The sequence below is a fragment of the Macadamia integrifolia genome, chromosome 7 (genome assembly GCF_013358625.1).
Source record: "Macadamia integrifolia cultivar HAES 741 chromosome 7, SCU_Mint_v3, whole genome shotgun sequence".
NCBI classification, from domain to species: domain Eukaryota; kingdom Viridiplantae; phylum Streptophyta; class Magnoliopsida; order Proteales; family Proteaceae; genus Macadamia; species Macadamia integrifolia.
Genome location: NC_056563.1, coordinates 17,122,761 through 17,139,262, shown reverse-complemented (window position 1 = coordinate 17,139,262; position 16,502 = coordinate 17,122,761). Strand labels below are relative to the sequence as shown.

At 40.5% G+C, this 16,502-nt stretch overlaps 1 protein-coding gene across 1 annotated transcript; it reads left to right on the top strand.

Annotated features, from left to right (window-relative positions):
• The first annotated feature begins 147 nt into the window (after positions 1–147).
• LOC122084039 (zinc finger CCCH domain-containing protein 66-like) lies at positions 148–15,301 on the top strand. Its single transcript, XM_042652034.1, has 7 exons — positions 148–706; positions 1,084–1,250; positions 1,632–1,685; positions 3,618–3,734; positions 3,879–4,193; positions 14,232–14,507; positions 14,584–15,301. Exons 1-7 carry the CDS (start codon positions 634–636, stop codon positions 14,941–14,943), a joined length of 1,362 nt encoding a protein of 453 aa, XP_042507968.1. The 5' UTR covers positions 148–633; the 3' UTR covers positions 14,944–15,301.
• The last annotated feature ends 1,201 nt before the right edge of the window (positions 15,302–16,502 follow it).

Below are 16,502 nucleotides of genomic sequence, written 5' to 3'. Positions count from 1 at the left end.
AAAATAATTTATTAATTAATCAAAATAAATTATTTTCGATTTAATTATTTGATACGTACAGTTCTATCCAAGGACAAGGTAGAAAATGCAAAAGCAAAGAATAAGAAGAAGAACAGAAAAGCGAACCCTTTTCATATTTTGGTCTCTTCTCTCTCTCTCTCTCTCTCTTATTAATAAAGTGGACAGAAAAAAAAAAAAGCTGTCAATTTTCTCAACTTTGAATCAGAAATAAAGTGGAAATAGAGACACGCACATCAATTGATTTTATCGATTTAATTTTGGTTTTCAAATCTTCAAGATACGAGAAAGCGAGAAGCGATCTTATGTTGAAGTTAATTTTCGATTCCACGATTTTTTTACCCGTCAATTTGGTTCTTTTTGGGCTTGAATTGGTGGGTTATTTGTTGAAATCGAGTTTCTGATTGTTTTTTTGGAATGTTGATGAAGTGAGGGATTGATCAAGGTGAGGTAACGTTTTCTCTGGTCGAACTGTTTGAATGCTGTTTTTAAGGGGAAGAAATTTGGAAGAATTTTCTATATTTATGATCTTGTTCTGAAAGGGAATTTGGCGGGTAATCGCTCGATTTGGTGATCGAGGAGTGAGGGTTTAGGTTTGGGATTAGCTCTTCATCGATGCCGGATAGTTGGCAGGTTCAGAACAATGGTGTATCGGCTTCGTCTAATGCGTCGGTTGATAACATAGAAGGTAATTTGATTTCTATTTCTTATTCATTTAGAGTATCTGATTACAACCTTATTGAATTATAGTATAGTTCGTTATACGAAGCTGTAATTCGCTTTATTTGGGTTGATCTCTGATTGGAATGCAATTTTGATTTCTTTGATCGTCTTGGATGTACTTTATGTGTTCCTTATTATTGGTTATAGCTGCAATGCATCTTTAGTTGAAGCTTCTAATGCCGTAGATTGTTGAATGCCATTTGCATGTTTCGTAACTTTCGTTGGATTTGGGCTGATCTTTTGTGTTCCTTTTGCGTTCCTTTCTGCTTTATGTTAATTGATGCATTGCATGTGATGTTGTATACTGCAAACGTGATGATTCTACATTCTTGTCATCTGCAGAAGCGATGTGGCGCTTGAAAATTCAGACCCATGATAATCAAGAGGGAGCGTATTCAAACCCATATCCGGATCGTCCTGGTGAACCTGACTGCATATATTACTTGAAGACGGGGTTGTGTGGATATGGAAACAATTGCCGCTTTAACCATCCTGCTTATACTGGACATGTAGGAGCACCATCTTGTATTTCCCGTCTGACATTTTGCAGTTCTTTGTCTATTAAAAATATGCCTTCAAAATGCTCTCTTTATTTCTGTACTCACTGTTTGAATCAAATCCTGCTTATACTGGACGTGTAGGAACACCAGTCTGACATTTTGTAGTTCTCTGTCTATTTAAAAATATGCCTTCAAAATGCTCTCTTTATTTTTGTACTCACTGTTGAATCAAAGCTGGTGAGCAATTATTTGCGATAGAATAATTGCATTTATTGGTAGGATGCTTTAAGATGTGAGATGACCAACCACTTTAAACTTGTTAAAACTCCTCTGTGCTATCTGACAATCATTTAAATGTTCCAACCAGTTATAACCCTTCTCTTTCTACAGGCTGCTCAGCACAGAGGTGACCTCCCTGAAAGAGTTGGACAACCTGATTGCCAGGTAGAATATTTTCACTGAGAGTGTTCACTTCCTACTGGATCTTTTGCTCTGGTATTATGACTGGTTTGGTCCTTTGGCTTTATGCCATTTTTCCCCCATGATATTTTTCTGTTAAATTTAAACATATTCAGCTCAGAACTTACAAATTAAAGCCAGGTTCATTGCAAGGATTAATGTAATGTGAAGTCAAATTGGAATAGTTAATTCTTTAAAACTGGAGCAGACTAAATGTTTGAACTGACTTTCTTACTGGGCAGCGTGAACCCATAATTGGTTGGTTTAATTTCGAATCGCCTTACCGTCCATGGTGGAACTTGTAAGCTTAAAATATCCAACTGCACTGATATTTAACACTGGAAGCACATAAAATATTTCATCGCCCTTTATCTCATATTATCATCAGAACAATGTCGTGGTTCATTTTTGTCTGGAAGAAGCTGAAGTTTTGGGCACAAATTAACTAGAATCTAACCAACTCTGAAGAAATCCTTTGTTACCTGGACACAGCAAAGGATACAACTTGGGTGTGACAAAGCTTATGTTTCATTGCATTCAATTGGCTCATATGCTCTGGCAGCCATGTATACGGCTCATTATATGAAATGACCAAGTCACATAAGATGAAATTTGATGAAGAGGAGCAGGATATTCATATGCTTACCATCCCTTTCCTCCTTTGATCTTTCTAGTTAAAAAAATTGTTATTCTTTGTGTAAGGAGCATATTCTATGATGTTTAGTTTTTATTATTTTTATTCAATTAGGGGCTTTGTGTGTTTAATTGTTGATTGAGGGAGTCTGAGTCATGTTTTAAGATGTTTGGGAGGTGATTATTGTGTTTGGAAGTCGTTGGCATATTTTATGATGGAACTGGTTCCCTAATTTTTCTTTTATTTTTCCTGTAATTTCATTTTTTATTGCCTCTGCTCCTTTTTTTTTTTTTTTTTTTGATTAAGAATTTAATCTGATGCCCTTAGAAAAAGGGTATTTGCTGATGTCAGCAGCCGGGAGATTGTCCTGGACAGCTGAACCTCTGGTCGCTGAATTTTCCCCTTTAATGGGAGCTGCCAACTCTGACCCTGAAATATGAAAAACTGAATTCCATCTTAGATTTATTCCAAATGGTGTTCCTATTGGAGAAATTGTGGATAAATGTAATGGTATGATGATCTTCTTTCACATGGTTTGACATGTGAACTCAGTTGGATGCCTAGGTTATAATTTATTCATTAAGGATCTGGATATTTTCTGCCATAATTGTTTACTCTTGCCCTTTGACCTTATCTTGTCTTTTGTAAATCTTGTTTGACTATTGAAGAGAACAAACAGAGGTTGTGGTTATTTCATTTGATAAAAGGGCATGACTTGTTTGGATTTCTTGAAATTCACCAGCATAGCCCAACTCATACTGAGATTACTGCCCTTCTTGGCTGAGTGGTTCTTTAGCTCCTGTTGGGTTTTCCTTTAATGGCCTGTCATGCATAATGATGTGTATCACTTTATGGAGGGATGTTTTCAGCAGAAGATAAGAACTCTTTCTGCATGATCTAATGTTAGAAAATCATGAAAGGAGTTACTGGTTTGATCTAGTGTGTTCTTTCTCTTACGTATCTGAAGCTGTTTAGGAGGTGGACAAAAGAATTCAGTTCAGCAGCTTCTCTAAAAATATTTACAGGGGAATGAGAACCCTTTCTGCAAGACCTAAGAAAGATCATAAATATGGAGGTGCCACTCTGGCTTGTTTGTCCTCTTAATGTTTCTAACTCTATGAGAAAAGGACTTCGGCTAAGTAACTTCGTAATTTGAAGATTAAATGTGTGGAAGTCCTATAATATCTTCTGTTGTATATGGTTTTTTATGTATCAGAAGTTATGCTTTAAGGCATTACAATCTTTGTAATCTGTGGTTCTTTGCTTTTCACCATGTTTTGCAGTATTTCCTTAAGACAGGAACTTGCAAATTTGGAGCAACATGCAAATATCACCACCCACGTGATAGACATGATGCAGGACAGGTCCCTTTGAATGTTTTAGGTCTACCTATGCGTCAGGTACCTACTTTTCTTCAATTTCCCAGTATTCGTTTTTCACCAGTGGACTTGCTAGTGCTTGGATCCCATTGGCCAAATTTATGTAATTGATTGGTTTATATTGTTTCATCATTGCACTTGTTAATGACTATTATTCTCTTGTAGGAAGAGAAATCTTGTCCATATTACATGCGAACTGGGGCTTGTAAATTTGGAATGGCTTGCAAGTTTCATCATCCGCAGCCTACAGCACTTGGGGCTGTGTTACCTGTAACTGGGCCTGCAACTTATGGATCTACAGGTTCATCAGTGACTCCTCCATCAGGTCTTCCTTATGTAGGTGGACTTCCAGCATGGTCTTTACCACGAGCACCGTACATATCTGGACCACGCATGCATGGTCCTCAGACCTACATGCCTGTTGTTCTTTCTCCTTCCCAAGGCATCATTTCCACACAGCAAGGCTGGAACACATATACGGTCAGTACCTTGTCTCTTCAATTTAAACTCCATGTTATGATGGAAATGGTTTCCTTTGAAATGCAACTTTTCTGCGATGTTCATCATGGAACCTTTTCTCTCTCAGCCCCTTGCCTCCTCCAACCTATGCCCTATGCTTGATTTTATGTGCTTCTTTTTATTGTTTCAATCTCTCTAAGAATTCAGTTATGTTAATTATGTTGCCTTTTCTTTTTTCTTTTTGAGGGGGGGTGGGTGGGGAGGGAAGGGATGTAGGGTGATGTAAGCCTGCATTTGAAAGTTCTTCTCCGTTATGTCTGCTTATTATTATTTAATGTCAACAGAGTTTACAGATATAATGCAACCGCATAAGCCTCAGCACGTTGACCCCAAGTAGTTGCGATAAGGCTAGTGAGTTGATAAAATTGCTAAGCTTCTAGCAATATGGGTATGATACATGAACACTTCAAGGTAGGAGGTTCACCCATGTCCAACACTGTTAAGTACTAACACTGTATTCAAGTCGAATCCTTGCCCTGTCTTGGTAACATAGAAATGTCTAGGAGTTGTTTTGGTCTTGTTATCAAAGTGTTGCCGAGGGAGTAGTTACTTGCCTTAGTGTCTTAGGGCATGGCCTGACTGACGGGTATAAATGAGTGCTACCAACAGTAAGTGGTCGCTAGGGCGTAAGTATGACATCTTGGGTTTTGTGACTAGGTTGGACTAGTCCATGACTTCTTTCTATTTACCATTTTGGCTCTTGGCCTTGTTCATTGGTTATAATTTGTACACTTTTTTGCTGGGCATTCAGCCACCAAAGCATGATTGTTATCATTCATTTTTTTTCTTTCGGCTTCACTACCATGATACACTTATATTCCATTCATTTGTGGTTAGTTAATGGTAAAATTTATTGCGTATTTATGGTAGAGATTGCTGTCCGTATCTGATTGCCCTTATTTAAGAACACCATCATCTTCTTTTTGTTGTTGACTTGCCTCAAGAGGGCCAACTGTCTTGGCATCAACTTTTGTCACATGGAAGGGTGATCTGGCAATTTTGACCATCGGATGTTTAGTAAATGATGTGGATTGGCTACATTTCAAATTTCAGCTGAGATTCTATATATCTTCTCAATGTAGGCATACCCTCCCGTGCATGTCCATCTACTCCTCTGTAGTCCCTTGGTAGTCCCTTATTTTTCAATACCTTGTTTTGCCACTTGGAAAACTCGAATTGGGCTGAAACTTCTCAGGTGAGCAGAGCACGTTGGGGTTCACCTATACACTAAATTTTAGCCCTACCTGAACTGCTGCATCGCTGTTATTGGAGGGCATGCTGTTATATTTCCAGTTGAGCATGTGCCAATAATATAATGAGTTAGTACCACAAAACTGCTTCTCTAGCACTTATCCCCCCCTCCTGATAAATGAGGAATGAATCTCTTTTAGCATAGTTGAGAAATGACGAGACATACAAGCATGGGAAAATAATTGAAGCAGTGACATATTCAATATAAGAAAAACAGAAGGGGACAATGTAGCAATTATTTCATTAGAATTCCAGAAATATGAATTTTCTCAGTCAATCCAAAATTCTCATATCTTGTCTAAAATGGGGTTAGTTCTGACTTAAAATAACTCTAAACAAGAAAAAAATGGAAAAAAAAAAGGACAAGACTTGTAAGTATTATGATTTTGGACTCTTTGACTTACATGTATACCATTATCTCCCAATAATAGTCTTTTTTATTTTCACTCCGACTGTAATGTTATACTAGGAGCAGGCCATTTGTAGTATATATGGATGATTTCCTTGCAGGTTTGATTTGCAACCTTCGTGTCTTCCCATGATTTAACGTAGTCATGTCCTTTTTCTTGACATTATTTATAAGCTTAATCAAGGGAACTAAGAATAGGATAGGTCAGGTTTGATGTCTTCCAGACGTAGATGTTTCTCTTAGTAATAGCTTATTTTGTAACTTGAACCTGCGCCACTTGAAGATTTTGGGTTCACGATTAGGTCATTTTCTTACTGGTCTTACTTTTTATTACATTTTATCCATGAAATTATAATATGGGAAAAGGCTGGGCACGCTGCTGGGGTACCCAGCCTGTCACTATCTCTTTCCCTCACTTTTGGAAGTGACCCCCATGCCCCTTGCATCCCAGACCCCTCATTGGTTGAGCTGCTAGCTATAGGAAAGCTAGCGGTGTGCCTGTCCCTCTCCTTTATAATATACTTACATTTTTCCTTGTAGAGGCCACACAAAAAAATTGAAGTGTGGATTATTAGTTGGTGGCTCTCTCCCATCTCATTCTCGTGATAAATTTCTTTGCCCGTCAAAGTCATCACTGAATGTTGTATGAACTCTTATTTCATCAATTTCCTAAACAATCTTTCCCAAATTACCTATGTTTGAACATCAGTAAATTTTTTTTTTCTTTTTATTTTTTGGGTGAATGAATTCGTTTTTTTGCTACATTTGAGTTGAGCAAGCATCTTTCTTAGATTTATGGATGTTGACACTATGTTACTGATCTCTTTTCTTGCCCAAGAGGTGCCCTTTTTTTACATTGGCTACTAGAATGCTGTTCTCCAAGCTATTGCCCCATCCCCCCATGCCCCCCCCCCCCCCACCCCAACAATAAATTGAAATAAATAAATAATATAAAAAAGAACCTTCTTTCTTCCAGCTTAGTTTGTTCTCATTGCGAATGTTTTGTATCATAGCGTATCATGATAATTAATATGAATATCTATCAGCTATTGAATGTAACTATTGAATCTTGGGTGGAAATTTATTTTACGTATGTCTAGGTAATCTATTATTGACAACTTCTTCTGAACTTCTTTTGCTATAAAAGAATACTATATTCTAGATTCCCATATTAATCTTGTTAGGTCTGTTTACACAATCCCTTTTCTGTAAGAGTTTAATCTGTTGCAATGATGGAAAGTGGTGATTTTGCTATTCATCGGTTTGTGGTACCATTTGTAGTTGTGGTTTTTTGCCAGGGGGAATGTTAAATGGGTGTTAAAGATGGAAGGAAAGTACCCCAGAAGCTGTTAACACCTGATAAGTTAGTACTTGATGCCCTTTTTTTGGGGTGAGCAAAGAATTCATTATCAAAGAGAAAAGGGGAAAATACAATGGGTCCCAAAGGGGAAAAGAGGAAGACAAAAAACTATCAAAACAACCAAACAATACAGCACCAACCCATCAAGGGTGGGATCAACGGGCTGCAAAAGAGAGAGGAGAAAACCCCAGGAGACAACAATAGGCCTATTCCTTAGGGAATCCATTACAATATGATGGGGGAGCATGGAGAGCTTAAAACTAACATCAAAGAAGATGGCATTCCAAATTTTATCAAAGGATTAGGAGTTGGATGTCCATCTGCAAAGATTGCATTCCATCCAAATATGCTTGATGGTGGCACTGAAGGCAAGCTTGCTAGCTGTATCGCAGAAGAAATTCCTTGCAAATGTCATATCCACCCAAAGCCACTCTCTCAGAAGGGGGAGTATTCTTCTATTGTCAAGCCAGCATCTTTTGAGAACTCTCTTCCAAGCCGAGGAGGAGAAGGAACATGCAAAGAAGAGGTGGTCGGCGTCTTCAACACCATTCCAGTATAAATAGCATTAGGAGGACCTTGGATCTAGTAGTGAGTAAGGAAGGATTGCGTTGTGAAGGCAATTGGATAGAGATCACCAAACAGTGATGCTATGGCGGGAGATGTTGCCTTTAAACCAAACAGTCTTACGTCAAGGAGAGAGAGGCCTTCGCGATCTGACGAAATCCCAAAAGGAGCTAAAGAGACCTAAAGTCAAAGAGAGATAAACAACATTGTCCTCTACCAGCTTGACTAGGGGGGAGGCAAGGTATTCTAGATAATTGATAGGGGGGCAGGGAGAGTGGGGGACCAATCACCATTAGAGATAATGGTAGCAACTAATGAGTCCCTAGCAAGGCCTGAAAAGTAAGCAACTCGAGCACCTGCTACTGAGACGAGGACACCCATAGGATGCCAGTTGTCAAGCTGTAGTGAGGTGGATATGGTTATCTTCAATCCTGGAGGAGATGGCCCCAAGTGCAAACGTCCTAACCTTCAAAATCCTGTGCCAAACCCAAGAAGCATCTGGGGGGGGGGGCACTGTACAAAGAGAGTCCTTCCAAAGAAGCCTAGAATAAACCCAAGAGACCCATATGCTGCCCTTCTTAGTCACAATATTCCATATCAGCTTGGGGATGTCACCAATGTTGGCCTCCTTGATCCTTCTCAAACCAAGACCCCTTTCCTTTTTAGGGAGGCAAACAATGGCCCATCTGATTGGGTGAAGAAATCTGACTGATTCAGCCCCTTTCCATGGAAAAATACACATAAGACTTTCCATAGCTTTGATAGTAGCCCGAGGAAGCCCAAAAAATCCGGACCAGTAAATGTAATAGGATTGAAGCATTGATCTGATGAGCTCCAACCAACCAGCCCAGCATAAGAAAGGATCTTGCCTTTCCAAAGTTGAAGCCTCTTTTGATGGGAGTGCAATGATGAGCCGTCATCCTAGCAATGGTGAGAGGAAGCCTCAAGCACATAATAGGGAGAAGACTAAGAGAGAAACCTATCATCTTAAGAAGATGGCTTTGCATGAATCAAAGACCCCAGCTAAGAAAAGGTGGGATTTGAGGAGATTAATATGAAGACTTGACGAAGCTTAGAAAACGTGAAGGGAAGACATGATGGACTTAATAGAGAGAGGGTCAGCCTTTGGGAATATTATAAGGTCAGCAAAGGCTAAGTGGGTTAACATGAGGGCTTCACATTTAGGGATGGGGGAGATGAGATGTTGGTCCGTATTGGATTTGGATGGATCTAGAGAGGACTTCAAGGGCTAGAGAGAAAATGAAGGAAGAGAGGGGACAACCTTGACGGATACCTATAGGAGAGGCAAAGTAGCCAGCCGGATACCATTGTGCAGCACCGAGAAACCAGAAAAGGAGATACAAGTGTGAATCCAATTGAGGAAGATTGGGGGAAAGGACATCTTGAGCAAGAATTTGGAGATGTCCATTTGGGAGAGTCAAAAGCTTTGTGAATATCAATCTTTATAATGGTAGTAGGGGAATGAGATTTCCTATCAAGCCCACTAACAATTTCATTGCATAAAATGATGTTATTAGCAATGATTCTGTCAACAGTGAAAGCTAATTGGTTTCCACTAACCAAGTAGTCAACAACTAGCTGAAGACAATTGGCAAGGACTTTGGTTATGAGGTTGCCCAAAGAGATGGGTTTGAAATCAAACATAGACGAGGCATCTTCTTTCTTAGGGATGAGGCAGAGGGAGGTGTGATTGACCCCTTCAATTTGGCTAGGGTTAAAATAGAAGCTCTTGATGGCCTTGATGAGATTAACACTAATGATTTCCCAGTAAGAGGAGAAGAAACCCATACTGAAACCATTAGGACAATGGGCTTTGTTAGCCTTGTTGGAGCAAACAACAAACAAAATCTCATCATCTGTCGGAATGTCTTGGAGAGAGCCAATAAGGTGACTGGGGATGAACCTAGTTAGTAGCCCCTCAAGGATGGGATCTGGACTATGGGATGGAGGGGGTCAAAAAATGTCTGTGAAATAGGTAAAAACTTAAGACTTGATGGCATCTGCACTGTGGAGAGAAGAGCCATCTCTAGCAATGAGCATGGGGATGGAGTTAACATTAGATCTGGCCTTCATAGATCTGTGGAAATATGCATAATTAGAGTCCCCAAGTTATAAATATTTGATTCTAGATTTTTTACCTTGAGAAACTCTTTTCTTGGGCCATCAAGGAGATGAGGACTTGGGAAGTCTCTTTTTCTTCTTTAGCAAAGAGAGTATTGTGAATATCCAATTGTAGTCTAGACTATATGGCTGCCAACTTGTCTCTACAAATAGAGAATTGAGAGGTGATGTTGCCAAAGGAAGTGAAGTTCCAACTTTTGATGGCACATTTGACATTTTTGAGCTTCCTAGAAAAGGCAATAAGGGGAGAAGACAAGCTTCTCTTGAAAGCTTTGACAATGGGAAGGAAGTCTTAGTGGTGGGACCACATATTAAAGTATTTGAAGGGTTTGGGGCCAAAGGATATGTAGGGTTGGACATGGAGGGAGATGGGGCTATGGTCAAATATGCCAGGGAGGTCAAAGGAGGCATGGGAAGAGGGGAAGGAGACGTACCAAGCTTCATTTACCAGAACTTTGTCAAGCTTGCAAGCAATTCTATCAACACCACTTCTTTGTTGTGCAAGGTGAATTTGGCACCAGATCATCTCAGATCATTTATACCAATATCATCCAAACAGTCATTGAAGGCTTCAACAGAAGAAGAGTCAATATAGGCACCACTTTTTTTTCATGTCCAAAGCTGACAATGTTAAAATCACCACCCACCACGTAAGGGAGAGAGCCAACCTGGGGGCTAAGGAATGGAGGTCCTCCTAAAGTGGATTTCTCTTATAGGCTCGGTCATGCACATGCACCATAGTAAAGATGAAGTTTTTAGCACCATTTGGGTCTAAGATTTTGAGGTGGATGAACTAAGAGGAAGAAGAGGCCACCAAAATCTGGAGCTTAGAGGGGTTCTAAAGGAGCAAAATACAGCCATTGGGACAATATGAGTAGTTTGAGAAGGACCATGAGGGGGGCAATGGAGGAAGCAATATGGGGGCGTTTTATTCAAGGACTCTTGTTTCAAGGAGGCAATAAAAAATAGCATGGTTGATTTTAGGAAGGAGCAGATATTGGCATGCATGGCTGAGGAGTTGAGACCCTGGACATTCCAAAGGGCATAGGTATTTATTGACTAAGAGGTGGGTGCGACGCGACAAAAGCTTTGTAAAGTTAGAAGGGAGAAGGGAGGTGCTTAAGTTGGGAGGAGGATGGATGGATGGATTTTGTGTCGTCGGCGGTCTTCCTGGGGTGGGGAGAGTGGCAAATCATGGTGGTATGGGCGGTAGCCATCTCCATAAGAGAAGGATGCAGGGTGGTAGCTTGCAAAGGTGTCAAGGGGTGTTGGGATGTTGAGTTGAGTGCGGGTGAGAGAGGACCCCAAGGGTTGCTTGACGGGTTAGGAGGACCCCCAATGGGACTCAGGATGCTTAATCCAATGAGGGGTTGAGATGAGCCGAATGGGCCAGGAGATAAGGGTTAAGTTGTGCCAGGGATAGGGGTTCACTGGGTGGGTCTATATGGTTGGGTTTGAGATGAGGGAGGGCCCATTTAAGGGGGATCCCATTGTGCAAATGTTTTGGTGGGAAGGGGTCCCCCCCCCTAAAAAAAAAAAAAAAAAAAAAAAAAAAAAAGGGTTAGATGGGACAAAAAGGAAGGTAGGATAGCCAAGGGGATGGATGTGTTTGTGGGAGAAGAAGATCCTAGTAAGGGGGAGGGGGGACAACATGCGAGGGATGGCGGTTGATTGGAGGGGGTAGAGAGGGGTAGTAGAGATCACAAGCAATTGATGGGGATGGATGGATCGATCAACCAAATGAAGCAAGGTTGCCGACCATAAGGGTTGATAGTGTCTTAGAGGGGTGAGCAGAGCAGTTGTCTCCATCGTTGAAGAGTTCAGTCTACTGGAGAGCCTCAAGCTTGTTGTGACCAAGGGTAGCTACTTGGCGACTAGCGGTCTATGGTGTTGACTGGAGTCTTGACCTCATGGGGAGCCAGAGGCTGGAATCTCCTTGCGATGTTGCTTGCGGTGTTTGCTTCTTCTCCAACCACGGCTAGGGCCATGGGAGCCAGATGTAGTTGGGATGCTCAGGAAGGGGGGTATATGGTGCTACCAGAGAGAGCATGCTTGCGTTTGGTGTCCGAAGACATTGCAAACCAGACACTAAGGGGGCAACCACTCATACTGGACTTGCTGATAGAAGGAGAATCCTTTGTCATCCACAACTGTGATGGAGGTTTGAAAGGGGGGGAGGGGTGCATTGGCTGAAACCTTGACTCAAAGGCAAGCCGGTCCATTCTTTTGGTCCTTTCATCAAAGTAAAGAGGGTCTCCGATCACCGACCTAATGTTACTAAGGCCTGTTTCACACCAGTAGTGGAGGGGAAGGCATGGGAGAGCAATCCACAAAGGAATGGAGTGGAGGTTAACCTTGCTCAATTGCAGGTATTAATCCCATTGGCGGAGGAAGATTGTTTTTTTAACCCTACTTGCTAGGGACCTCCCTCAAGGGCTTGCAGCTTGTCTTCTTCATTGGAAATTTTGAAAGATGAAAATGCCATTGTCCAAGAGGTAAGAATTAAATGTACCCTGAGGTCTCCATTGTTTACTTGGGGAAAGTTTGACTATGTTGAGTGGAGGTCTACCCCCAGTGAAATGACCTACCAAACAGTTCTTCCATTTGGAGATTTCAGAGTCCAGAAGTCCAGTAGGGCAAAGGCCAACTTTCTTGTCTCCCATGGTAGAGAATGAGATGAAATGGAGGGAGTTGCCATCTCGGGAAGGGAAGGGGTTAGGGCTGAATAGGGAAGTCCAGGCTTTGGTGCCAAGTAAGGCGGGGATGCTGCAAGGGGTAGGGGGAGAGTGAGAGAGGGAGGGAGGGAGGGGGAGGAGCCAGCGGCAGGGGCCACTAGAAGCATAGTTGTCATGGCGTCGCCAAGGCAGCGATTTGGCGTCCTGGCGGAAAAAGAAGTTCATGGCAGTGCTATGATTTACGTGACTCACAAATGGCGGTTGTCATTGGCTGATAGGCTTCGCCATGGCACCGCCATGGACGCCAGGTCACACCTGATTCACTAGGTGGTCTATTTTTTGTAAAATGCTGGGTGATTTTGATAGGGCTATGTTGATTTTTGATGATTTGATATTGCTTAATGTTGGTTTTATATGTTATAGGGTATATATTGTAGGCTTATAGCATGCTACATGCCTTTAGAGAATAAGGAAAATAAAAAAGTAGCATACTAAATAACTTTAGAAAATAGGGAAAATAAAAAATGACACATGGGCGATTTGACTGCCATGGCAACGCCATAATGGGCGATTCATCGCCAAATCGATTAGCCACCCCTCCACTGCCTTGGATCGATTTGACACTGTGACAACTATGACCAGAAGGTGATCAGACACATTATGTGTGTGTGTGGGGGGGGGGGGGCTCAGGTCATGAAGTATTGTGCTCATCAGGAAGATAGACATTCAACTCCAAGTACCCTTGGATGATGTCCTTGCAGCACCTGAATCTTCATCTGCTTCATAGTTGATTTTCCCTATACTGACTTCTCTCCCACCACAGTATATGTGCAGTGAATTAAGTACCTGATGCCTTAATTATCAGAGTTGAAGGAAAAGGGGAAAAAGAAAGAAAGTAAAAGAAGACAGTTCATCCAACACCCAGGTTCTCACATACTTACACTGCAGCATCTTTTTAAGTCGATGCTCTCAAATATGACCAGCAGTTGTACAACTGAAGTGCCTCTCATTTAAAAGAACCAACTTCCATGAAGTTGGATGACCCCCTCCCCTTTTTTTTCTGGTGCGGAGTTGGGACTCTCTTTAAAATGCCCCCATTTTGGAATTGACAACTGCTGAGCTATAGTTTGAGCAGCTGAATCATGATTCACTTTTGCAACATATGGAATGGATGCACAGAAAAGTCCCAAGGACATACTGCCACATCCATTAATTTTAGAAAACTCTATAATATCTAGTTTTCTTCCAATTATATCTGATAGAAGGTGTTAGAATTAAAATTGTCATAATATAAGGTTTTAAAAATACAAGGTGATCTGTCTACTATATAACATTACTTGTAATGCAGGTGCATGGTTTTTATGCCCCATCATTTGATGTTTCCCAATTATATACTGCGCCTGGAATTTGTTCAGTCAATGACTAACAATCTGACCTATCAAGTCCTTTTCTTGAGTAATGCAAAGATTTGCAGATCTCCTAGGTGGTTGTGAATTCAGTTGGATCCAAAGTCCTTGAACCGGTTTGATGTTCAAAACCATTCATGGGCTCTATTGATGTGAATTACTATCTAATTTATGTTTTTGTTTGGCAATCAGGGAACCATGAGCCCTGTACCATCTACCAATGTTCTCGGGTCCAATATGGTTTTCAACTCTAAGCCTCAGCTTGAGTCAGGTTCTGGTGGGCAGATGCACTTGTTATCAACATCTGTCTCACATTTTCCTGAGAGACCTGACCAGCCGGAATGCCAGTATTACATGAAGACTGGAAGCTGCAAATTTGGATCCACTTGCAAGTACAATCATCCAAAAGAGAGGATTGCTCCATTGGCTACAAGTGCCCTGGGTCCCTTTGGCCTTCCCCTTAGACCTGTAAGTGCCATGCCCTTTCAGTAACATTAATAATCCTCCTCCCTTGATAGCTAACTTTATGTTCTTTAACTTGTAGGGCCAAGCTGTTTGCACTTTCTACAGTCTGTATGGAATCTGCAAGTATGGTCCAACTTGCAAATATGATCATCCCCCCTTGGCGACAGCAGGATACTATAACTACAGCATGAGCCTGCCTACTCTATCCATACCAGATCAACCTCTCTTTCCATACCAGAGAAACTCACCAATGGTCCGTTCATCTGAAACTTCTCCATCCAAGTCATCAAGGTTGCCTGATCGGATCACAAAATCCGAGGCTACAAACACCAAAAACCAGAATCCAGATTTGAAAGCTCCAGAAGACCCACCACAAGGAACCTCCCCAGTACACGATTCATCGTCTTCTTCAGAGCCCCAACATGAGCAATCTGATTAAACCTCCCCTCCCCCCTCAACCCTCTTTCCTTTTTTGTTTTTTGCTTTTTTTTTCAGGTGCTTTGATCCTTTGAAGGAAATTTTTGGCAGATGTGCCTCCTCGCCCCCACTTTTCACCTGCAATTCTGTGGAATGGGCTAGGCTATTTGGAGATACATGTGGTGGGTGTAGGGAGGCATGGATAGCGTTTTTTGGGTGGTGAAATAAAAAGCAGGTGAAATTTGTATTTTCTCCTTTTTCAAAATATTTACTTTCCCACAGATGATTTTATTTGTCTCCACGAGAATCTGTAACTGTTTGTAATGGAATACCGAAAGATGAGGAAGCTTGGAATGTTTAGTGGTTCCATCTTTTGTTTATATATTTTTCACATGGACCCAATTCCCTTAGGCTCAGTTTGGTTGCAAGGAGAATTAAAGGAAGGGAAGTGAAATTTTTAACTTAAGAAAGAAATTTCATAGTCATTACCCTATGTGACTTTATCTCTAATTCCAAATCATTTCATATTTGATTATTAAATTTTACTTTATTTTGCATCTAAAATATTTTTTTTATATAATATAAAATAATAATTATACATAAAATGTGTAAAAAATTAAGTAGTTTATACAATTACATGGGGTATTGAAAATAAATATTTCTTTTTTAAGTGGAAAAATTCTACTTCCATACCCTTTAAATTTTCCTTGTAATCAAACAGAGCCTTGTAAATCAATGGGGATGATTTACTAAGTCCATGGCAAGGTGCTAGAGGTGCTGTTATAAGGACATTTGAATTGAATAGGGGATCCATATCGGTCCTGGCTGATTCGATCCAAGGCGAATTGGAATTGATCATGATTGATGTAGAATAAAAAAGAATATGCCCAAATATGCCCTAACCCTAGTTTTTGAAAGGGGATCAGCAGAGTCAGATCAATTAGAATAGGGAGCCTGATCCGATCCCAATCTCTGCCTTGCTCTTATGTGAAATTTCATTTTAAATGAAGTTAATTTGCCAGGTGACGATATAAAGCTTTGAAAATTCAAGACTATGGGAGACTCAAATTTCATTTTAAATGAAGTTAATTTGCCAGGTGACAATATAAAGCTTTGAAAATTCAAGACCATGGGAGACTACAATTGCAATTAGACAACTATACGCAAGTATGACCATCTTTGTGTATATATACACATGGGAAGGTATTGGCTTGAGTTGTGACTTTATAAGTTGATACATGGGTAATCTAGATCATGAATTCCATATGGTTAGAATTGCAGCCATCATTTCAAATAGCACAAAAAATGTTGGTTTTGACCAAAAAAAAAAAAGAAAAAAGAAGCCCCCTAATTATATCTATATTTATGAAATGATGTAGCTGTCCTCCTAGATATATGAAACCTTTTTTGTTGCATTTGAGGTGCACTCTCTTATATTGCTTGCCTAGAGAACCCTCCCTAAAAAATATATGATGATAACCCTATCAAAATTGTCAAGTTTCAATACCAATGAAGTGTTTTCTCTTATAAGGCACTTGCTCAGAGAAACCTCTCCCATATAAATATAGGAAAAATATTTTC

Bases quoted from the DNA above. Each gene is read 5' to 3' on its own strand.
- LOC122084039 (XM_042652034.1), top strand. From the start codon at position 634: ATGCCGGATAGTTGGCAGGTTCAGAACAATGGTGTATCGGCTTCGTCT. The intron at 1,686-3,617 runs GTAGAATATTTT...CATGTTTTGCAG, and splicing joins TTGGACAACCTGATTGCCAG to TATTTCCTTAAGACAGGAAC. The intron at 3,735-3,878 runs GTACCTACTTTT...ATTCTCTTGTAG, and splicing joins TAGGTCTACCTATGCGTCAG to GAAGAGAAATCTTGTCCATA.